General features: G+C 37.4%; 1 protein-coding gene across 1 annotated transcript in view; it reads right to left on the reverse strand.

The window, feature by feature from the left end:
* kcnh5a (potassium voltage-gated channel, subfamily H (eag-related), member 5a) overlaps positions 1 to 25,950 on the reverse strand; it is a 113,563-nt gene that overhangs the window by 82,898 nt on the left and 4,715 nt on the right. The window contains exons 2-4 of the mRNA XM_051875355.1: positions 9,630 to 9,753; positions 6,236 to 6,342; positions 2,658 to 2,786 (exon numbers count right to left, since the gene is read on the reverse strand). Coding sequence (XP_051731315.1) covers positions 2,658 to 2,786; positions 6,236 to 6,342; positions 9,630 to 9,753 — 360 coding nt within the window. The remainder of the gene's footprint in view (positions 1 to 2,657; positions 2,787 to 6,235; positions 6,343 to 9,629; positions 9,754 to 25,950) is intronic.

The raw sequence follows: 25,950 nt of genomic DNA on the forward strand, positions 1-25,950 counted from the left end.
CGTGTACATGGCTGCTGGTCAAGCATGAAAAACAAAAGATTTATTCAAATTCTGAATTGATTATATATCGCCTAGAAAGCGTGCAAAGAGTCCATTTATAATCACTCAAAAGCTGTCACTCATCTTAGTCGCGATCTCATGAAGCTCCATTATAATCAGAGCCGGGTCTCTTTAGAAAAACGTACCTCTGGGAACGTTTTCACGAGTCACAAAATACCAATACGTACATATCACTGCAGTTTCAATGTGAAATGTCCACTGAGTGGTGCTAGAAGCATGTTTATGTTTTTTTTTTTTTTTTTGTCGGAACAGATAAACGTGAATATGGTACATTTTTATGATGTTGGTTTTATACCAATTACCGCAGTTCTGATTTGAAATTTTGTCCGGTGAGTGGCGCTTAAAAGTGTAGCGCTCCATTATTTTTTAAAATAACGTACCATCAACACTACACCTAAACCTACCTGATAGTGTTAACAAAAGCAAATGTGATATAAAAAGCATCCGTAATCGTGCCGTTTTAGCTTGTTTTTATCTCTCATCTATGAGCTCTTTTACTGTGACTCGTTTTCCCCCAGATTCGTACCCAAGGCTTCCTCGTCCTAAGACCAACTCTGTATCAGCTGAGCTACCGAGCAAGCTTGTTAAAGCGAAACATATGGAGCTGGTTAACCAATGCAAAGTCCAAAATATATTCGTTTACAAATTGTGCACTTTGGTAAAAAGCGTTTTGAAGTCATAACATAATATTGTGCAAGGAGACGTAAAAACAAGTCTTTATTAATCCATAATCTGTCCCTGTAATCGTAACTGTGTATGAAAACGATTAAAAGCGTTTGCTGTTTTACTGCCTCTAGTGTTCATTTCTGTTGGAAACTGCAGTGATATGTACGTATTGGTAAGTATTTTTGCGACTCGCGAAAACGTTCCTACAGGTACGTCTTTCCATGGGACCAGGTTGTATAATCACTAAAGCTTTCTACAATAAATCTCTTATTTACATAATGTCTACACTTTGTTATGAGAGGATTTGCGAGCGTGCAGACTGCAGCATTGGACTGGACTGAAAACTCCGGCTTTGAGCAGTGAGTGGATTCTAACTTAAACACCTCTGATTGGCCATTGCGTTCAAGAAATCAACAGACATGTTACACTGCTCAATGCAACAAAAACAAGTTGTAAATAGAAAGATATGACGCTTTACAAAGTGCAAACATTAATGCACATGGAATCTTTTGCCAAATCACCAATATGCTAATATTACGGAGAAAACTGATCATAGACCAGCAGTTATGAAGTCAGAAGCAGCAACAGCCAGTGGTTTGAGTGAGAAAATTCCACACTAGTCTCAAGTCCATTGCCAGGGGAAGGCTAAGGGTGCGCCTCAATCAGCTCCATAGTTCAGTAGTCAAGTCACTGATCAGGGAGTCGGCCATTTTAAGGGTTGTCTCAATTGCAAAATCCTTCCAGTGCACTGGAACGTTTGCTCCCTAAAAAGTCCCACAATGCACCATGAAAACCAGGGAGCATCGATGCTCACTGTGTTCCCTTAACAGAAGTTCTGAATCGCGAAACATAAATCACGTGAGCCAACTCACTACACATAATGACATGCGAATCGATAGATGTTTTTTTAAAATACAAACCTTTATTTAATTATATTTTAACATCAACATGTTCACCTAGACAGGTAATGAACATAATCTAGCTAACATTTATAATTTATTTATTATAAATACATAATGTAATTTAAATAATAATAAAACATAATGTCGGAAAGATATCAGGTCTTCTGTTGTTCATAAATACCAGTAGTGATGTTGTACAATGAGGACGTTGTCATGTTGCTGGAAATAGAGCCATCAGTGTCCCAATGTGTAGTGAGCCAGGGTCCTAACTGTCCTTATATCTTCATGACCTAGGAAGCTAAGGAGCTGACTGAGATGCACCCTCAGCCTTGCCCAGCCATACACACTCTACGTCAATGATTATTTACCTTCATTTATTGCTCTTATCCTGTTAATTAGTTATTTTATTTATAAATGGATTTTGTTGTTTTCAAGAAACTGTTGGCTGACAATAAATCACAATTAGACTCTTAAGTGTCTAATTATTTTTATCCCATGTACAATGATGTAATTTGAAAGTAGGCATGATTAAGGTCTAAATATCTTTAAAATATAAGATCAATCTACTTAAAATATTGTATAAGATAATAGGGATATTTATTAGGGATATTATTGTTTAAGATATTAAGCACTTTTATATTTAAACCTCTCAATTTTTTTGAGTTATATACTTTTTTAAAAATAAAACAATTAAATAAATAAATAAATCAATTATTAAATTAAGTCATTTAAATAAATATATTTGTTTACATATTATGAAAAATAAACTTAATTCAAGATATATTCTCTGAAATCAAAGAGTCAAAATGCTGCTTAATATTATTGGAAAACGAGAAAAATACAACTGAAAAAATAGTAAAAATCTAAAATGTTTATTTATTAAAAGTTTTTTTATTTTTTTGCAGAGTGTTTAACTTTTAACTTTTTCAACTTAAAAACACAAACTGAGAATTATGAATTATGCTTTTTGGTGTGCTAATGCAAAAGTCTGAAAAATTCTACACTTAAGATGAGGTTTAGAGTCCTTACCTCTGGTGGTCTCATCTTCAATGGGCTGCTTGAAGACAGTGATATCCTTAAAAGTGCAGAGGAACAGGACCACCTTATCGTTCTCATTCCTGATGGGGGCCACCTGCATGTAGAGCCACACAGGGGTTCCTGACGACACCGGATGAATGCAATGAGAGAGGAGAGAGAGCAGGATGAAAGAAAAGGAAAGTATGAAAAGTGGTATGTGAGAAGAAGCAAATTGAGAGTTTTAAAGGAGTCATGACCAAGAAGATAAAAGACATGGATGAAAATGATAAGAATAGTGAGGTAAAGTGAAAGTGACAGAGAGGTTAAAGGAAGGGAAGGAGAGGAATAAATGATGATGAGATCATGGTGGTGAATAATGATTGCAGGAGAAAGACAGGGATTGAGAAAAAAGAGACATGAAGATCATTGAGACCAAGGTCCTCAGTCCACCCATATGAGAAATATACTGTGTAACCCGTGTGCCTAATGGGTCATTACATTTGAGCTTAACAGGGCAGCTTTATCTTACAGAGGCAACATGGGGTGATTTATCTTTACAGTAACTACATTACAGAAATTCAAGAGCAGAGAGGATGCAATTGTGCCCAAAATGCAAGATGCCTCGAGGTGTAAACGATCAAATAACTCAGCAAATATACTGATTTTTTAGGGATGGGCATGAATAGCCGATAATCAGACATGATCATAAATTATTTGACTTTTTACAATATCTAGATAAGGAGAGCGGGAATGTGTGCACACAGACATACACACTAATCAACAGCTAAATTGCGCCCAACTGAATATATAGGTTCTTCAGACTCTTTAAAATAACTATTTTAACTTCTTACTGCGTAAACACGCGACGCAGAGTGCGAAAACAGAAAGTGGGCTGCATCGCAGGGGTACTAAAAAAACATATAACACGATGTAAAAACCAAACACGTCCGCTTGATGCAGATCAATGCAGATATTTTTTAAGCATCTGCACAATTACCCTGAGTACTCGAGTAGACAAAATGACTAAAATGCCCATACCTGTTTTTAGCAAGACACTTTTTTTTGCAAAAGAGTGGAGAAAAGTTTCAGAATGATGTAGCGTCTTATTTGCCTGCCTTTAGCTCAGGGGCGGAGCTACAATTGACAGCTTGCCCACCCTGGCAGATCCATGAAAATAAATAATTTAGTTCAATGACTTTAAGGGGGCTTTCACACTGGGCATGTTTGCTGCGGTCCAAGTCCGAGTGCGAGTGCGATTGTTCCTGGTGGCCCCCGCAGTGTTGGTCTGGTTTCACACTCAAGCTGTGTCCCAATTCAGAGGATGCATATCAAAGCCGCTTGAAGGCAAGCATGCAAGGTTAGCAAAAACAAAAGCATACTGCCGTGGTAGGGAAGGAGGCCAGGTGTTGCAGGATAGGCTTCACTGCGCTGAATAAACTGTTTTTGTGGGAAAACAGCTTATCATTTAATGAATCGACAGCCTATCGGCTAATCTTCAACATGTTTGCCATCAAACAATTGTTTCAGATTGAACTAAGTTACATACTTTTTGCGATAGGTAGTTTACTGCACTTCTCATTCATTCCTATGGTGTCCGTAAACAGCGATTGACTGTCGCACAACTCTGAGTGAAATTTAATGATGTCAAGGCTGTAAAGTGATTGGTTATCAAGGTACACATGATCCAAGTTGACTGTTATGTTTTCTCCAATGGCAGAGTCGCTGACCCTTTTATCTCCCGATAATAAGATCATCTCTGGCTGCATCCTTCGAAGGCCGCATTCAGACCGACTGCATAACAGCGGTGCGGCAAAGGCTGTCCCAATTCGAAGTATTCAAATGCAGCCTCGAAATGTGTCCTTCGTTTCCCATGTGTCCCTTCACAGCCTACCCTGCCCCAGAATTCATTGTGACAGGATTTTTTGAGAGAAACTGCCGGATTACATTTTTAAATGTAAGTATTGGCTTGCACTCAAATATCTAATGATACAAATGTAAAAATTAAAAAAAAAATTTTTTAAAGTGGCTTTATATAGTTTATACTCTTTATTGTGTACAGAAATGGACCAAGGTGAACATATTTAGACAGGTTGTGAACCCTGTTTTGATTTCAGACAGTTGAAAATAACTTTCAAAAAAGTCCAGTACAAACGTTGCTGCAGCTTGTCTCAGCTGCTAGGCGACAAGAACAATCCAAGACAATCCCATTTCACAACGGTCGGTCCGATCTTTGTGGCCTTCGAAGGATGCAGCCTCTGAATTGGGACACAGCTTAAACTTGATTCATTTGACCTCGGTGCATTTGTGTTCATCTTACGCCATCACAAATGTGCACGGCACAGGACGCAGTTCAATATATTATGTTTTTTAATTAATTTGGCGCTATTATACACAGCAGAGTGAATGACACTTGGGTTCACTGTATGTATGTACTGTATGTCACGCCACTGAAACTCAGTGGAACTGAACTCAGACCACCTCTTACAGGTAGTCACAGGTTCGGTACCCCGTTGCGCTCCTATGTCCGCATGGCAGCTGTCACATTACCAATTTTTCATGCGAAATTTGCAAACCATGCCTCATTTCAAACTATACTGCCAGTGTGAAAGCACCCTAAATGTCATGTATTTTATTAGAACTATAACCTAATATTAATAATAATATGCTAATTCAGGCCATTGTTTGTCGATCATAAGACTCAGACATTGTGATTTCTCTTATTAGTGATACAGTGGTATCTTAATTCATTGGCGCTAGTGCCACAGGAACCAGTCCTTGTTTTTGTCTTGTTTTTTTAAAAAATTATCAAATTAAGGTGGTTAAAAAACATGTTATAAAAAACAAATTATTCAGGCCCATCCACACTTTAAGAGACCCACCCATCAACCACTTTCTGTATCGGACACTGCTTTAACTCATTAAGTGAGTTTGCTTTCGGCTACGCCAATCTGCGAGATTTGCAACTTGCGGTCGGGGGACGAGCCAACAAATCGGGCACTTTCTGCTTTCTGCAGTAACGCTCACATGGTGTTTGAATATAAATGTAGCAACTAGAAACACTTTTCAGTGAATAGATCATGTGCTGCCTGTATGTAAAAGAAAAAAGTTCAAAATATGCCTATATTATTTGGGTAGTAATAAAGTGGGGTCTCCATTTTTATCACTTTCATTTTGATAAACTTGACACATTAAGATTACATGAACAGAGTTTTTACTGCTATGAAAAAACAGATTTGAGAGCATTAGCGGAACTGAAGGTGTCATCAGAGCTTGTGCAGCCGCTCTGCAGAATTTGCACCAACTGAGCCAGATGGCTGCTCTAGAAACACTTTGATGGCATATGCATAAGTCTGACAAAATTTCTAACCAACATGCAGCACTTCAAATCAGATGCCATATTATATATATACACACACAATATAAACAATACTAACAGAGAAATAAACTTTGTCTTAAGCCATTTTCTCAAGTCATTTTCATTCATTTCTGGAATTCAGCTTCTTATATAGAGCACAATTACATCTCTGCACTTTCAATCTTCTGCTAGATTCAGCAGGCACAGCTAAACAATCATAGCTGGGAATACTCACTGTTCTTCTTATACAGCAGCACTTCAAAGCAATTGGATTCATAGTTATCAAAGGTCTGTCTGACTTTGTCTATTGTCTTCTTGTCTGTCAGCTCGCCGTACATGAAACTGCCAGGGGGACAGAGAGACAAAAGAGTAAAAGTCAAAAAAGGTTTTGAGAGTGGGAAAAGTGGGTGGGAAAAGGAGAAGCAGGTGATGAAAATGAGCGAGACAAAGAGAACAGAAAAAGAGAGTTAGGGGAGTGCGCACACCTGTGTGGCACACACATCCGCCTAGCAAACTCTACCTTGTCTTTCACTGTCAGTTAATTCAGAGAGTGTGCACAAGGGGGAGTGGCTGATGACACGGGCTGTCAGTTCCTGCAGCCGCTCTATTTAACTTACGGAGGCTGGACAAACAGTAGATACGAAGCAACAGTTCAAACATGCTCTACACCTTAACGTTATGTAAAAGGAAGGAAACATTAAACTTTAAAGTTTAGGAAATTCCAAACAGCAGCAAAAACAAGGTATTCTTGTGGGTTTTACTGACTGAAGTTTTTGCAAATGTTTGCAAATAAGGTGTCTGTGAACAGTGGAGTTCAAAAGTCTGAAATCACATTCAAAATCTGGCATTCAAAATCTAATTTCAGTCTGGAAAAATACGATCGGTTATAGGAAGCATAAAATGAATAAGAAATCGTTCTTGCTAATCAAATAAGCTAATTTATGACACTGATCATGTGAACTCCTTTGTACAATCCTTTATTTGAGCATCTTAAGTGCTGATTTTATTAAAGGGAGGAATACAAAAAAGAAAATCATTATCCAATTCAGCTTTTCACTAAAACTGATATGCCTATTATATAATTTTAAATACAAAAAAAAAAAAATTGCATTAAATAGGAAAATGCCAACTAGAAGTAGTTTCAGAATTTTGGATAATACAACCCGAATTCCTGGAAATGTTGGGATGTTTTTTAAATTTGAATAAAATGAAAACTAAAAGACTTTTAAATCACATAAGCCAGTATTTTATTCACAATAGAACACAGATAACATAAATGTTTAAACGGAGAAATTTTACAATTTTATGCACAAAATTAGCTCATTTCAAATTTGATGCCTGCTACAGGTCTCAAAATAGTTGGGACAGGGGCATGTTTACCATGGTGTAGCATCTCCTCTTCTTTTCAAAACAGTTTGAAGACGTCTGGGCATCGAGGTCATGAGTTTCTGGAGTTTTGGTGTTGGAATTTGGTCCCATTCTTGCCTGATTTAGGTTTCCAGCTGCTGAAGAGTTTGTGGTCGTCTTTGACGTATTTTTCTCTATAGGTGAAAGATCTGGACTGCAGGTAGGCCAATTCAGCACCCGGACTCTTCTACGACGAAGCCATGCTGTTGTAATAGCTGCAGTATGTGGTTTTGCATTGTCCTGCTGAAATACACAAGGCCTTCCCTGAAATAGACGTCGTCTGGAGGGGAGCATATGTTGTCCTAAAACCTTTATATACCTTTCAGCATTCATAGTGCCTTCCAAAACATGCAAGCTGCCCATACCGTATGCACTTATGCACCCCCATACCATCAGAAGCATCTCTTGAACTGAACGCTGATAACACGCTGGAAGGTCTCCCTCCTCTTTAGCCCGGAGGACACGGCGTCAGTGATTTCCAACAAGAATGTCAAATTTGGTCTCGTCTGACCATAGAACACTTTTCCACTTTGAAACAGTCCATTTTAAATGAGCATTGGCCCACAGGACACGATGGGGCTTCTGGACCATGTTCACATATGGCTTCCTTTTTACCGACAGTGGTTTCTGGAAGTATTCCTGGGCCCATTTAGTAATGTCATTGACACAATCATGCCGATGAGTGATGCAGTGTCGTCTGAGTGCTCGAAGACCACTGGCATCCAATAAAGGTCTTCGGCCTTGTCCCTTACACACAGAAATTTCTCCAGTTTCTCTGAATCTTTTGATGATGTTATGCACTGTAGATGATGAGATTTTCAAAGCCTTTGCAATTTGATTTTGAGGAACATTGTTTTTAAAGTATTCCACAATCTTTTTACGCACTCTTTCACAGATTGGAGAGCCTCTGCCCATCTTTACTTCTGAGAGACTCTGCCTCTCTAAGACATCCCTTTTATAGCTAATCATGTTACAGACCTGATGTCAATTAACTTAATTAGTTGCTAGATGTTCTCCCAGACGAATCTTTTTAAAATTTCTTGCTTTTTCAGCCATTTGTTGCCCCCATGCCGACTTTTTTGAGACCTGTAGCAGGCATCAAATTTGAAATGAGCTCATTTAGTGGATAAAAGTTTAAAATTTCTCAGTTTAAACATTTGTTATGTTATCTACGTTCTATTGTGAATAAAATACTGGCTCATGTGATTTAAAAGTCTTTTAGTTTTCATTTTATTCAAATTTTAAAAAAAATGTCCCAACACTTCCGGAATTCGGGTTGTATAATTTAATGACAACAAATGAAACATTGGCCTACACAAAATTCCTTAAATGATCATTTAATAAATATTACCTCAGCACTTCAGCTTCTATAAAACCAAAAATACAGAGATTTATGGTCCATTTGAGTTCTGTGGCTATAAGCTACTCAAAGATTTTTAGCATCAAATCTTCACCCTTATTGCTTTACCTGACAAAGACTTGTGCCAAATCTACCTCTAAAATTCCCCTTGAATCCTGATTCAATCTGGAGTCATATCACAGTCTGTAGGCAGATCCATATCACTGCATGTAGGTAGAGCCAAATCACCATAGATGGTATTTCTATTTCTGCTCATATGATTGGCACCTTACTGAGTTTATTTAGCGCTAACAAGGTGTTCGGTGATGGCTCAGGAGAAATGCGCTCTCTGAGTGGCTAAATAGCGCAAGCAGACTCACTATGGCTACTATGGCTTAACGCAGCTGAACTAATGTGAGAAGTATGTTTTAGCAGTATTGCTAACTCAAGCAGAGTGAGAAAATGACACTTCTGTCTCTAACACTTCACCAAATCATTAGAGAAACATCCTCACTCCTGTGACAAGTGAAACTGGCAGGAATAGAGAGGTTAGTACTCACTTGAGAAATAAAAAACAAAACAATCAAACTCTGTTGTTCCTCTCCTTCCACTACTTCACATTCTGCACTGCATCAGTTTAATAGATTTAGCTTCAGCTATCCAAGCATAATCTCTCTGGGAAAGTGTGTGAAGCTTCTTTTCCGTATTCCAAATAATGTAATTCTGTAAAAACACATAATTTAGTTATGATGCACACGAATGCATTTTTGGATCCTGCATGCCTTCCAATGAAAAGTTATGAATATAAATTTGCCTGTCACTGTCTGTCCTTGACTAAAGAATAAAGACAGGGTAAAAATAGACAGGCGGGAGAGGCACTCACCTGCAGGTGCTGCTCTTCTGCATGACCTCTGCCCTGTGGTAACCAGAGAGTTTGCAGAATCCGTCATTACTGTAAACTATAGGCCATTCCACAATTTGCGCATTCCCCAACAAGAAACTTGTCTCTGCAATGAAAAATAAGAGAAGGTAGAAGGACACATTTATTAATGTACCTAAATAACTATTACAGTTAAGAAACAAAACTGCATGCGTCTTGAGGAAGAACATTGTAGCCGGAGCTACTTCTCTCTGTTTATGGATATGATGAGTCACGCAGGTAGTGAGCTACTCCGCAGCGGTTGGCGTCCCGCTCGGTCTAAAATAGTCAGAATATAAATACTTATTATAGGCATTCCATAGTGATTCAGAGTCAGAAAACAACACAGTTTGGAAGATGGATTCATGATGTACTCGCTCATATAAATTTTGTAAATAAAATTTTTTCAGTTTTCCTGAAAGCCTAAACTTTCAGAAGCCTAATTTTTAAGAACAAATAGAATATTGCCGCAGGGAAGAAAGTATGGCAGTTCATGCTAGTCGGTTAGCCCCTGCTGGTAAACTAAATAACTAAGTCTCTTATTCTCATCATGGCTGCATTTATTTCATTAAAAATTCAGTAAGAACAGTAATATTATGAAATTTTATTTCAAATTAAAATGACTTTTCTATTTTAATATATGTTAAAATGTAATTTATTCCTGTGATCAAAGCTGAATTTCACAGACAAGATTTAAGATAGTCTCAGACTAAAATGCATTTTTGAGCTGTTTTAATTGAAAGTAACTTGCACTGACATATCTTAAAATATGTCAGCGCCATTGTTTTGTCTTAAGATGCACACAAGTAATGTTTTTTTTCTAGGGTACATTTATAAAAGCTACTTAAATGTCCTAATTGAACTAAAGCCTAATCCTGGTTTAGTCTAAGCCAGGGGTGTCAAACATACGGCCCACAGGCCGAATATGGCCTATGACGGTGTCCCATCCGGCCCGGGGGATGATTTGAACAATAATAGAAAATAGGCCATAAATCGGAACGTTTTTAAGTTTTATTTTGGCCGATCTCTATACCGTACTTGCACACAAACTGCTTTGCAATCGCTTTCCAAAATGTCATCTGTGTGGGAATATTACAAATACAAAGTCTGTAAACAGGATGTTAAAACAGGCCAGACGGGGTACGTTGAATATGGACGCAAAGAGGAGAACACAGACGCGCCAGCAGAGCAAAAACTATACCACGCACAGAAGGCTCACTGTTCGCGAAATATAGGAAGAAAAATATAAATATTGAAATGGGGTATGGGGTTAATATGAATGTATCTATGAAGGGAATTGTCTTCAGAATAGTTTCGACGGCATTTTCTTGTCCTTTTACCTACGTATAAAGTAGTGTTTATTAGCGCAGCGCTGCTTTGTATACATCTGTAAACAAGGAAACACTATATTGCTGCTGTCCATAAGTGCCACCTACTAACAGAGAGTGAATTTGCATTTTCATTCAGTCCGTCTGCTGTTTTGGTTTTGTGCAGGTGTCTTATAGCATAATTTCACAAAACAAAAGACCATTCTGTTTTTGCTTTAAATCTTGAAATCTAATTTTAAATAAAAAATAACTCATGCTACATATGTGTAGCATCTTTGTTTGCATCATGATAAAAATGTAGTGCTAGCCTCTAATTTCAAATGGCTATAGGTATTTTTTTAAGACCAGTTTGTCTGTCATAGAGCAAATAAACAAAAAACTAACTTGCTTAAATAAAAAAAAAAAATCAGCAACAGGTATGGGAATAGGCCAATTTGCTTGTAAAAATTGGAATCAGCCATGAAAAATCATAATAATCACTGTAAAAAAAAAAAAAAAAACATTTTTCACAGAACAGTGTGTTTTACTAGTTTTCTTGCCAATTAATTTGTAGTTTGTATGGTTAATATTAATGTAGGCTAATAAATGTCAGCACACTAAGGTTTAAAAAAGGTAATGCACATGGTTACATTTTTTCCCAATCAACCCTCAACCTAAAATGAGTTTGACACCCCTGGTCTAAGCCCTGTCTGTGAAACTGGCCTATCGGTACTTAAATTGGTACCAAGTCAATACAAAAATTTTATAAATTATATAATGATACCAGTCTTTCTGAAGAACAGTTCAAATTGGTAAACATGTAGGCTACTGTTATTCCAATTTACGATCACAGCAAAAATACTAGCCTAACCAATAGTCAGGAATGGTTGTTGTAGTAACGTGCACAACGAAAGGAGTAGAGAACAAAAAAGTCTTTAATAATTCCACAAGGAACACTCAGGAGATCGTAGGAGAAAACATTAACACAACCACGTTAAAGGATTAGTTCATTTTCAAATGAAAATTACCCCAAGCTTTACTCACCCTAGGTGTATATGACTGTCTTCTTTCTGATGAACACAATCTGAGATATTTTAATAAATATCCTGACGCATCCAAGCCAGACCGCCTTCTGTATTCACCTTACGAAAAAAACGGAACTGGTATCACGTCAGTAAAGCTTTTTCCGTAAGTTGAATAGGGAAGGCGTAGGACATAGTGTAAGAATTTTGAACCGTGAGAGTTTTACACTTTCTTCGTAAGTTGAATACAGAAGGCAGTCTGGCGGAAGCTAGATATTTTACTTCATAACTTATTAAATGGATATTTTATTTACACAAACGCATTGCTTCGCTTCGGAAGGCCTTTATTAACCCCCTGGAGCCATGTGTGGAGTACACGTTTATGATGGATGGATGTGGATGGAGGCACTTTCTTCAGTTCATTCTCAGTACCCCTGTTTACTGCCACTATAAAGCTCGGATGCGTCAGGATATTTATTAATATATCTCCGATTGTGTTCATCAGAAAGAAGTAAGTCATATACACCTAGGATAGCTTGAGGGTGAGTAAAGCTTGGGGTATTTTTAATTGAAAGTGAACTAATCCTTTAAATAAAGATGATACCAGACAAATGAACCGAGGAAACTCATGGCTTAAATACGTAGAGAGAGTAATCAAGATAAAAAGGAACAGGTGAGTAGAACTAATTAACAATCAAGAAAACTAACTAGAGAAAACAGGCAGGCAACACAGGGAAAACGAAGCACAGTGAAAACTAAACCAAATATATGACACTAATATAGTTCAAACATTAAAGACAAGTAAACAGTCAATAATAAAATAAGAACAAATAAAGCAATAGCACAAATAAATACAATAAGATACAAATTAAATAAACAGTGCTTTACAGTGCTTGTGAAACTGTATTAATGTATGAAGTAAATATACACAGATACCTATTAAAGCTACAGAAGTTAAGAGCAGTGAATGATTCTCTTTTTCTTTTGCTGTTTGATTGACATTATTAACATAGGAAACAGAAGGTATATGAGGCTGCTGTCACTTTAAGACCTAATGCACAAATCCATTTTATTGACACACATCCAATATTTTCTAACTGTTATAACTGTTTATGTTCACTTAAGACATAACCAACTGTGTTTACAAGGATACTCGTCAAGACAGGCATTTTGACATAATTTTGTGAGTATTTGCTTAAGAAGACTTAAAAGAGAACTCAATTCAGTACTCGCATGCTGTCTGAGAGGCAGCTTTCTATGTGGCAACAGGTGCACTTCCAAGGCGATCATTCGTGTTTATAAAGCATATACAGTTGTATTTTTTTAGAAAATGACCGATTGTTTCGCTAGATAAGACCCTTATTCCTCGTCTGGTATCGTTTAAAGCCCTTTGAAGCTGCACTGAAACTGTAATTTTGACCTTCAACCATTTGGAGGCCATTGAAGTCCACTATAAGGAGAATAATCCTGGAATGTTTTCATCAAAAATCTTAATTTCTTTTTGACTGAAGAAAGAAGGACATGGACATCTTGGATGACATGGAAGTGAGTAAATTATCAGGAAAATTTTATTTGAAAGTAGACTAATCCTTTAAAAATTATAAATTAAAGTAAGCAACACTGACCTGATCGTTCAGATAGGTGATTATAGTTATAAGGGGCTGAGATGACAGACAGAAAAAGGGCCTAGAACTGCCCCTGATGAAAATAAAGTTTAAAAGAGTTATAAAAGGCTTTACAGTCACTTTTGATCAGTTTAATGCATCCTTGCTGAATAAAAGTATTAATTTCTTTTAAAAAATAACTTACTGGTCCCTAACTTGTTTTGAACAGTAGTGTATACATATATATTCTTTTATTTATAAAAAAATAAAAACATACATGTCCTAAATATACTTACTACAAACTAACGTGTTGGTTAAATCTGCAAAATATATAACTATTTAACAAACTAAGGTTTTAAACTGCATTTGTAGTTTATGTAGTTGTGTGACTGCAAAAAAAATATAAATATCAAATAAAACAGCACATGTAACATTTTGCCTAATCACCTGAGGTGGACAGACTCCTTTCAATGGCACTTTGTTGAAAAGAAAAAAGACTTGAGTTTCAAGTCCTATTTTGGACTTCATTTGTGGAAACCGCCTTAATTAGTTCATTCTTTCATTTGACAAACTGAAGTGGATTGCAGTCTTAACATCAGTGTAATTGATGCATGGTGGTCTAGCAATAGCAGGTGGGTTAAAGACCTGAACATTGTTCCTGTGAGACTATGCCATTAAAGAGACTAAGTCATGCTCTCTAGTCTTCATTAGCATTTTAGTGAGGCTGACTTCAGCCTCCCAACACAGGTATAAAAATAGCCAGGCAAAGAGGACATCACAGCACAAATCAGGACACAAATTGTTACAGAAATGTCTGTGACAATACAAATCCTTACACACATAAAGACACCCACAAACAAAATTGCCTTTGCTCACACATACACACACAAGGTTTTTATACTGCGGCAGAGCTACAGTTCTCTCTGGACACATGCAGTCCCCCCCTGAGGAAAACAGAGAGAGAGAGAACGTGGCATTTGACACAGCCATTTAAAAAAAAAGTGGCTGCTTCTCTCCTCCATTGAATAGCCTCCATTATCTCTCCTCTTCCTCCTCCTCTTTCAGTTTGCCTCCGCAGGACCAGCTGAAAGGAGAAGCGGAAAGGATAGAGTGAAGTGCTGTCCCCTTGAGGAAGGAGAGTGGAGACTCATTACAGCGGTCTCCACGCCATGGCCCCTGCCCTCGGATCAGGGGCCAATTGCGAGGAAGTACTCCCTGAGGATGCAAGAGACCTAGATCCTGTTCGCAGATCAGGGCTCGGTGATATGATAATCATGTAATGCTCTGTCACTGATGATATATCGTATTCTCAGCCAAGACAGCACGTTCAGACTAATAAAGATTCTGCCAAGAAGTCAAGCATTAATAACTAATATGGAAAAGGAGTTCAGGCGAGTGGAGCAGTCACTTCCACAGCACAACGATAACGTAGAAAAGTCTTTGCGAGGAATGACTGTTGGGTTGAGCTCAGATGTTGTTGCAATGAGAGTCATAACAGTTTAGATTTTTTAAAGCTAAATTTATTGCTATTTTATTTATTTATATGTATATTATTCTTTTTTCATTTTTATTTGTTATTTTTTTAGAATTATTTTTAATTTATTTTAGATTTCATTAGTTTTAAGTAGCCTCTAAAGGGACATGGTGAAGAAAAAAAATGAGTTACAGCAAACATGACGCCATTACAGTTTACAAGTCACCAATTCCAATACCACTTGAGTGAAAGTCTTACCCCCCATTTTACAGACAAGGCTTAAGCCTAGTCCCAGACTAAATTGCATGTTTGAGCTATTTTATCTGAAAGCAACTTGCACTGACGTCTTATATCTAAGCCATGTCTGTGAAACCAGGGCTTAGAGTCTCTGATTTTAAAGCCCAAAGTATACTTTGTACGCGCAGGTCGCATTTAATTTTTTCTTTTTTTTTTTGCAGTAATTAGTTTATCCACAGGGTGGCAACCATGCCCTCGGGGTGTTAATTCACAAGATACTTGAAGAAAACCAGCATAAACAGAACAGACCAGAACGCATGCAAGCTACAGCGACAATGGAGGCCTGTATAGATGACAGATTGTGCAAAGAGGTTAGAAAGTACCCTCATTTGTACAACTCTAGCATGAACGAACACAAATATATTTACATGGGTTGTAACTCGTGGCGAGAGATTGCTTAAAACTACACGTGAGCAAAGACTATAGAATACCACAATACGCCTCACTCATATTGTTTTGAATGGGAGAAAGTGCAACGCGCAATATGGCGGAATAAGTCCCGCCTTCTAAATAAGAGCCAATCGGCGATTGGTAAAGTCATCGCGTCACTGCAGCCGCCGTTAGAAGCTCCGGTTCCTATAGAAACAGTCAGACATGCGCCTCCGAAATGAGACATAAGAGATGCGCACTTAGGACTGCGCATGCGCATTAGCTTGATCCAGCCTGAAAAATACTGGGGGGGTTTTTTGTCATGATTCGAGCGTTTAGAATAAAAATGTATGAGACAGTTGTTGTCAGATTTCATTGGTGATTTCAAATATGAAATTTAATCAAAAGCTTGGCAAACAGCTTTGGAGAATTTGATGTTTCCCCATTCAAAGAGACAGGAGCTGCACTTGCATGCCCGAGAGGTGTTTCAAAGATGGCCACCGAGTGAAATGACTTGTCTTCAGGGCGTGACATTAACTTTTTTGCTCACCAGCCATTGTGGCTAGTGGTTTTCCAAAGTTACTAGCTACTCAGCATTTTCACTGGCCACAATTTTGCTGTTGGGAAATTACATTTTATATGATTAAAGCTGACTTTGACATGCTAAAATTACTTGATTTTGAGTCATTTTACTTATTTAGCTAGATTTAAAACCCTTTCAAACTTTCAAATGCAGACTGACCACCCAAATCAAGACTAGGCCTACATGGTATATCAGCTGGTATGTACGGGTGGGCAAGAGGTGGGTAATATGGCCATAATATGATACATTTTATAATTGTGTAAGTTATTTTTGTTAGGCTATATAAAAAGAACAAAGAAACAAATTAGACTCTTTTTTCAGATATAGTAGATTTATTTAACATTTATTGAACATCTTCTGTTGTTTGATTAACATTAATGACAGACAGGTATTTAATTGGGCTGCTGAATGTATGGATGTAATATACTGACACATATCCAGTTATTACCCACCTGTTTACGTCCATTTAAGCCATAACCGACTGTATTCACGCGAGATACTCCATATGATGGACATTTTGACATCGGTGTGTGCATGTATTTGACTATTCAGGCGCAAGGAGATCTGATCGCGCGCGACAAAGAGAGAGAGCGCGCACGCGAGAGAGCGCTTCTGTTGCGTGTCATTCAGCGTGATTCCGCCGATCCCGCCTTCACTAACTGCAAGTTAATCGATAACGAATTGTGATCGGATTGTAATTTTGTGCTACAACGAGCTTAGCTACCTTTCATTAGACTGTAGGCTGAAATTATATTCAACCCGCCAAAGTGGCTAGTGGGAATGGCTGTCTTACCCGCCACATCTGAAATCTACCCGCATTTGGTGGGTTGGCGGGTGTTAATGTCAAGCACTGCTTGTCTTAAAGGGAACCCCTGGTGTTAAGACTTGTATGGCTTAATATAACGTAAATGATGTCTATTACTGAAGTAGTAGAAAACCCATGAAAGATTTACGTTATTTAAAAAATCCATGACATATTTGGACAATAGGCGGCGCCATTTTGTTTAGGTGCACAGTGTGTTCAATGTCGATGACGTCAAATGGTTGCACTCGGTGAGCTACTGACACTGTCATATTGCTATTTTTACTGCAACACAACTCGGAATATAATATACGATGCCACATTGTGCAGCTTTTGGTTGTAATTTTCAGTCGATGGACAACAAGAGAAGCGATGTAAGTCTTTACTGCTTTACTAGCTGTTGTGTATTAATGAGGATAGGAGAAAAGAATGGGAAGTTGTGAAGAATGTGGACGAATAAAACTTCCTAACTGCATCTTTGTTCTCTTCACTTTAGCCCTGATGACTTTGAGGCTTTTTATCTGTATGTTTTGGTGCAACGGTAATCTAGTAACGCATAAGTCTTAATATCAGCGGGGCTCCTTTTCAAATCTGAGCCCCGGACATGACATGCAGGAAAAAAAATAGTAATCGTGCGCACGATTTATTAATTCGTTCCCTCAATTTACTAAAACGTGCACACGATTTACTACTTTGTTCCCTTGTTTTATAAATCTTGCGCATGATTTAGTAAATCGAGGGAACGAATTAGTAAATCGTGCGCACTATTTAATTTTTTTTCTTGCATGTCATGTGCGGGGCTCTGTAAAAACCCGATCAGCCTTTTCAATTTGAGTCAAAGCGCAAAATTAGTGAGGATGAAAACATTGAAGACGTGCAAATGTCTCTGTGGCTATTCGAACTACTGATGTATGATTGACATGTAAAAATCGTCTGATCACCTGAATGCATACACACAGTTAAACATGCTGAGAAGATGCTGCTGTTTTATGCAATCACAGATATCTCATACATCACGGCACACACAAGCTTTGAGGCAGTATGTCTCAATCCAGATGTGTTATAGGTTGCCCACACATATAAAGCACACACATATATCCATCGCCAAAGGGTAAGCTCTTTCAGCTGTGGTCTACTAAAAGCCTCAAAGGCACCAGAGCTAAAGTGAAGAGAACAAAGACGCAGATCTTTAGGAAGTTTTATTTGTCCACATTCATCAACTTCTCATTCTTTTCTCCTCTTATCGCTAGTAAAGCAGTAAAGACTTACATCGCTTCTCTCGTGGCTCATCAACTGAAAATTACAACCAAAAGCTGCACAATGTGGCATCATATATTATTTTCCGAGTTGTGTTGCGGTAAAAATAGCAATAGGACAGTGACAGTAGCTCACAGAGTGCAACCATTTGACGTCATCGACATAGAACACACTGTGCAGCTAAACAAAATTGCGCCGCCCATTGTCCAAATCGGTCCAAATATGTCATGGATTTTTTAAATAACGTAAATCTTTCACGTTAAAGCTTAAAAAGCCTACTTGCACTGGATGTGCTGGTTTCGGCTTCATCACCGACCTCACCTGCAGTCATGTCCTTATCTCATATATGAAACACCCGTGAATTCGCAACTACCTGCTAATGCACTCACATTCGCGTAAAGTAGTCTTGTTGACAAATTTGGGTGAGTAAGAGCAAAATGCACAAGATATAGTACCTTCAGTGCCCTGTAGATGGTGATATCACTTCTTTTGTAGCAGAAATAAACTATTTTATATATATATATATATATATATATATATATATATATATATATATATATATATATATATATATCTCAGTGGCATGCGGTGGTGTTTCAAAATGTCCTCATTTATGTCCCTGTTACACAATTTTAAGTTAACATTACATAAAAAGAGAGACCAAATACAATTCTATTTTGTTCTATTTTTACACTATGTAATGTTCTATTTATTAAAACCAAGTATAAATTTCATCAAGTTAGTGTTTTTACACATTTTTACATTTATTCCAAAATAATAACTAAAGGCAGTAACAATTTAAACAATATATATTATTTTTATACTAATATTAAGCTTTTATTTTTAATAGTCAATTTATTTTCAGCAGTCATCAAGCTTGTACACACTGGTCACTCACTCACAGACACAAAGATGTACCTTTAATTTCACCACGCTGATTGCTCACTAAAACCCCCTCAGTCATCATGTTTTTAGGCCATTTCGAGTTTGATTTTGACATGATACAAAGCGGTGATATCTAAGTGACAGTTGTTTACTTACTTTTTAATTAGTCTTCCCATTAACGCCATCACTGTCTTCATTCAGGCCGATTCGACGAGAACGCGCACGAAAACGAGAGGCGGGATTTATCGCACGAACCAGTCATGTCCAATCATAACCGATCATATCCAATCATAGACTTTCCCCCATTCATTCTCAATTACCCCCCACTAAACCCACCGCACTCTTAGGGGGCTCTGCTTTGTTTCTATGAGCTGAAGGGAAGCATAGAGACGCTGACTCCCTGCTGTAACTTTACCTGCGGGTGTCGCTGTTTGACAGTGTTTCTTTAGAAAAACGAGTGACTTTTACACTTTTTAATGTCAAATTTAGTAACATTTGCGTTGTATTTTTGTGATATCAATTATTTTCTCATCCAGTTTTTTTGAGGAGGCACTGCCTCCCTTGCCTCCTCGGAGGAAACGCCCCTGATATATATATATATATATATATATATATATATATATATATATATGAATGTGTTGCGTGCTTCGAAAAGCTTATTGTGTTAATGAAAAATATATAAATAAAACATTCAAAATATTAATAAAAACTATAATGATATCCCAATGAAACTAAAATAACACTGCCTCACAAAACATTTGCGATCTAATTATTATGAACATTATTTACTTATAATTAAAATTATATGGACAAAGACAATTGAAACATTATTCAAAATGTCTTCGTGAACCCCGCTATAAAGAAATGCAACACACAGACTGCACAGATCCACCTCAAGGCAAAAAGAGCATCCATTTCACAGGCCATAAGAGGACACAGCTGTTTTGTCTGGCAGCATGTGAAATCAATGGAATATTGAGACTAGAATGACTTTAATCTTTATAATCTCACTTGAGGCAAATGAACACTTAAGCTTACCTGTGTCTCTATTGAATTAGTCTTGTTGTTTTTAAGATCAGCTCATATCAGCTGATGCAGACCTTAAATAGCCCAAGTGGCTGTTACACATTGATCACACTTCCAGATCCACGTGAAGCCTACGGCAGTCCATCAGCGCTTTATGTGTGATATGGGATGCTGCCGAAAGCTTATTGTGTAAATGGTGAATAAGAGGCATATTGACAGTGATGAAAGACTTAGTGATGTGCGTGCCAACCCCACGTGGGAGGCCAACAGACAGCTGCTAGGTTGCTCTCCACAATTCCACAGCAGTGTTTACAGGAAAAACATCTCATATAAGCACTCACATGGCCACATTTACATATATACATATCATTTTCTTTCCGCTTTACTTGCCCACTCACACAAACTCATGAAACAGCTGCATCTTCTCTTGCACATATAAATAAAACACATGTAAATGCAACATAATAAAATTCACTATTAAAAAAAATGGAAACAGTTCAAAATCAAAGCTGAGCAACGTGATGCGTTTTCAGTTATGTTAAGCCATTTTGCACTGGATGACTTGTAAATTTCAGAGAAAAAAAAAATTAGTTGACTAAATGCAAAATGTACTACAGACTTTTTGTTCAACAATTTATCAATTATTTTTATTTTCATCAATTATGTGTAAGACGGAAATTAAAAACTGTGAGGAAGAGAATATCTAGCAAGGCAAATATTTATTATTATTACACGGCTCTGTGGAATACTTGATTCTGATTGGTCAATTGCACCATCCAGCGGCATGTTATTCTCAGATAACAACCGCTAAAAACAGATAACACAGGCTCATCCGGGTAACTGAAGTTTGCAGCGCTATATGCTTGCTAGGAACGTTTTTTTTCCTCGTGGAAGTTTTGCGTTTGGTGAGCTAATAAAATATTAAAACCCAGTCAAATCAATATTTTGTGTACAGTTATTTAATTATGTCATCCGGTATGGCGAACTCGCTCTCTCATTTCATACAAACGCAGCTGCTGCCATTTTGCGACTATTGTTTTGTTCATTGTAATGGATTATAAGATAACAAACAGGTACGATTTTAAATCAGTTTCATCTCAGATCAATATCTCTTATTCCCATAATTATTTATGTGGGGCGAAATGCCGTATAATATGTGGTATGACCGTACCATATCTCTTAAATGTCCGTCTAGTTTGAACTTGCCGCTTGCTAGCAACTGCTCTCTGCGCGGAAGCTTTGCGTTTAAAGAGCTAATAAAATATTTCTACTTAGATCAATATTTCCTAATTATTTACTTAAGTGGCAAGTAGCCATGTAATAAGTGGGATAATGTACATCCAGCCGGTTGTTATTGCAGAATAAACCCCGACAGGGTGATCAGGACCCCGACGTGAAGTGGAGGGGTCTTGAATCAGTCTGAAGGGGTTAATTCTGCGATAACAACCGGCTGGATGTACATTATCCCTTACATATTATATGTAATAGTTTCATTTAGAAGCATATAAAAAAATGCATATAAAAAAAACTCAAATAAACATCACTAACAGTAGCAAGTTCTAATCTGGGGTGCGTTTCCCGAAAGCATCGTTAGCCAAATATGGTCGTAAGTCCCAATGAACTTGCGGCCCAATGTCGTAAGTCCCAATGACGGAACTTGCGGCCATAGTTCGCTTTGGGAAATGCACCCCTGATTGGTTGCCAACTCCCTTTTTCTTTCAGTCAGAAATTATCAACACATATATTTTACCACAGTTTGTTTGTTTTTATGGCATTTAGGGGCGTGTTTAATGAAATATATATTTCATTTAAACCTGTCCCTAAATTCCTCTTAATAAATATATATTTCCTTAAACCCACGCCTTAACGCCATAAAAACTAACAAACTGTGGTTGGTCACTTTAAATGTCAGTAACAGTCTCTTCCTGTTAAAGTTGGAAGTTCTACATACCTACATTCATACTATATAGTTGGTGAAAAACAGTATGTGAACCGAGTAGTATGTCCGAATTCATAGTATTCATTAAACAGTAGGCAAAAACTATCTGGATGACCTACTACTTCTGGCAAGATTCTGAAGTGCACATTAGATGAACACTTTACTATCCCATGGTAGATAGTTGAGGCCATGGTAGAGGATTTGTGGAGGTGAAGATGGCAATGACAGCATGGTGGATGTAGTATGTCTGAATTTCATACTTTCATAATTTCATACTACACACATTCATACTATATAAAACACTTTTATTTTAATGGTCATAAAGTAAGTTTGAAACAGTACCTACTATATAATATGTGATTTCGGAAGCAGCACTTGTTTGCAATAAGCTACAACAATTAAGGGCCGGTTGCATAAACTGCTAAGACTAGTCTTACAACTTAGTCATCAATTTTTTTTTTCTTTAAGACTGTTCATAACTTTTTTAAGTCAGTTACATAAAAACGTAGATTGGTCTGCTTTGATACCGAAGAGTAAGGCTGAATGCCACTTGGCTAACTGCTAGCTGGTCAGACTAGTTCTTAAGATTTAACATACTGGCTATGTTTATGCAACTGGCCCCAGGTCTTATGCCACAGGTCAAACGTCTGACTACGCAAGACTTAAATAATGCTGACAATCAATACACCTCAACAGCATAAAGTCAGCAAAAGACAAAACGTTGCATCATAACACTATCCACGCAATTTATTCCTGCTGCAATGCATGCTGGGAGCACACAAGTCAGCAATATTGTTCAATATGAAACTGTTTGTTCAAACGACTCTCTTAGGCTAGAGCAACAACATTTGAGAGAAATATTATTGGCCTCACACATGTTTTTTATGTATTCAAAGTCATTCACATTTCTTAGCATTTGTGAAGCACTCTAGAAAAAAAAAAAAAAGTTATTTCTTGACATTTGGAATGCAGTGTTCTAACAAGAAAGACAGGCCATGATTCAGATTCAAAACTTTTAGGTTTGACAAAAGAGAACAGTAGATCTATAAATTGCACTGATTATTAAACCCTGTGCGGAAGACTCTCTGCTGTCAGACAATTTGTGACCTTTCTCTGGCTCCATCGCCTCTCACTGTCTTTCTTTATCTCTCTATAATTCTCTATTCAATTACGGCGTGACACTTTGTGTGTGTCAGCATTTGACTCCATTACTTCCAGCAAGAAGAAAGATGTCCACGGCATGTGCATTAGGAAATAACCACTGCCAATCTCCAACCGAAGGTCCTGCCTCAAGCAAACGGCTTTGAGGATAGTTGTCAATTTAATCTGAAACGTACACTTTGGAATTCCAATAGAGAATTCAGACCAGGTCTGACGAACTTTGAGATTTCCTGAGGGCTAATATGTCACCTTTAATAAAACACATTTGTCCAAACTGCCACAAGTCTTAAAAAATCTTACTGACCCCAAACATTGAACGGTAATGTAGATAGTGAGCAGCATTGTTCTTTTTTTTCTTCCTTTTAAAGGGTTAATGCGACATATTGAATTTGATGTGACCGCAAATGTGTTCATGAGTCATAAGGAACATTTTATGGTATTTTATGGTGCTTTTTGTATCTTGATAGATCTAGTCCTCATTTATTTATATTGGGTATATTGTAATCAAAACACTTTCTACAACTCATTTTGTCAACCCGATCTCACAGCAATTCGTACATATTTTACAAGGTGGCTCGTATGAATTCGTACGTTTTTTGCTAAATCATATGTATTTTACGAGTTACCAAATTCGTATGAATTCGTACGAATGACCTACCCCTAACCCACCCCTAAACGTACCCGTGACTGGGGTTTAGACAAATCATATGAATTTTTACGAGTGAAGTCGTATGAATTAGCCACCTCATAAAATACGTACAAATTGGCCGTGAGATAGCATTGCATTTTGTCATCCCCGGAAGGAAGTCTGAAATGGCATTTTGTATGGGTTTGGCGAGTAAATAATGACAGAATTTTCTCTTGTTTTTCTTTCTTCTTTTTTTTTGCTATTCTTTTAACCCTATACAATTTTGTTTTAGTTTAAATTTTATGCTAATTTCTCCATTGTAGGCTCAATCAGTTACAAAGATGAGAGAAAGCAAAACAAAACCCGATTCTTATAGAAAACAACCAGCAATTAAACTTAAGTGAGACAGTGGAGTTTATACAGCAACCATCCAGAATGGAAAAATGGGGATGGTACAAAGTCACAAATACATGGAAATCCACTGAACAACAGACTGGACTGGACTGTCAACACAGTGATGCTGTAGAAGAAAGCCCAGAGCAGCCTGTACTTTCTGAGGGAGCTGTCAGAGATGTTCTACTAGTATTCTAGGCTAAAAAAGAAGATGGTGGGGCAATTGGAGACCAAGTACATGCTCCCTACAGCTGATATTAGGAGGTACAAAGTGTCTTCTCCTGGACTCTTCTGCAGTGGGAAGTGATGACATTGAACAAGCATACATTCTTCTATTTTTGGATCCATTAACATATGCATTCTGATTTTTCTCTGTGTATGTGATGCTATTGCATTGTGTTCATGCACTGCTTACGAGGAAGCAGGTTGGGGCACCTGCTTCTGGATGAAAGGATGACTACAGGGAAAGTGGAAGAAGAAACAGATCCTATTAAGATAAACCTATATTTACACGGAGTACACCATTCTTAGCGCCTGTGATCTTTGTGAAAACGATTTTCTGTTGGCCATTATGGATCCCAAGCATGTAAAAAAGACTATTTTCAGTGTAGATACACATCAGATATTGGGTTCCCTCTGGTTTATTGAACACAAAACATAACCAGCTTTCTGTAAACAGTGGTTAGCACTAAGGTACTTTCTTTTTTCTGCTTTGGCTTTCTAATCTGCATTCATATCTTTTCCCCTCTGACACTAGTCTTATGATCTCCTTAAGGGTATTTTTTGGTTCTCTCAAAAGTTTCATTTTACCACACAAACCCTACTTCATTAAATCTTTCAGCTTCCCTTTCATAAGTTTGTTGCTAAAGTATATGTTTGTTCTCCATCTTATTTATTTTACTTCTCTTTTTAACATATTTTAATATCCTTTGTGTGTGTGTGTGTGTGTGTGTGTGTGTGTGTGTGTGTGTGTGTGTCTCTTTCTCTCTTTGAGAGTGTGTAGCGTGCATGTATACCTTACACTGTGACAAGCGCTACAAAAGAGCAAGCTGAGGATGGCCGGGGGCAGCCATGCTCAGACGAGCCGTGGTATATTGCATAAGCCCCATACGCAATACGCAAAAGAGAGAGAATAAATGAGTACAAGAGTGGGAGAAAATATATAGCACTGCATACTGAAAATAACAACACAACGACATTAAAATAATAATAATTATTATTAAAAAATAATATATACATATATATATAAAACACTGAAACCATACTATATAACCAAACACAATATATGCAATTTATTTGTCAGTCTTAAATGCTGGTTTACAGGTATGAGCTTTTCCTCAATGTGAAAAAGCACTCTTGAAATCATTTAATTTCCCAGTCAGTGAGAACCCCGTTGTCATTGATTAGCCAAACATCAACCTGAATACAAAAAGCTTCTTTACCCACATTAAAACTCCCCACAGTTGTTTCTATGCTTACATAAGAAAATTGGATGGAAATACTGCTTTTGCTGTTCTAACAATGATATGTAAGGTAAA

Source organism: Ctenopharyngodon idella, chromosome 20, assembly GCF_019924925.1.
Source record: "Ctenopharyngodon idella isolate HZGC_01 chromosome 20, HZGC01, whole genome shotgun sequence".
NCBI lineage: Eukaryota > Metazoa > Chordata > Actinopteri > Cypriniformes > Xenocyprididae > Ctenopharyngodon > Ctenopharyngodon idella.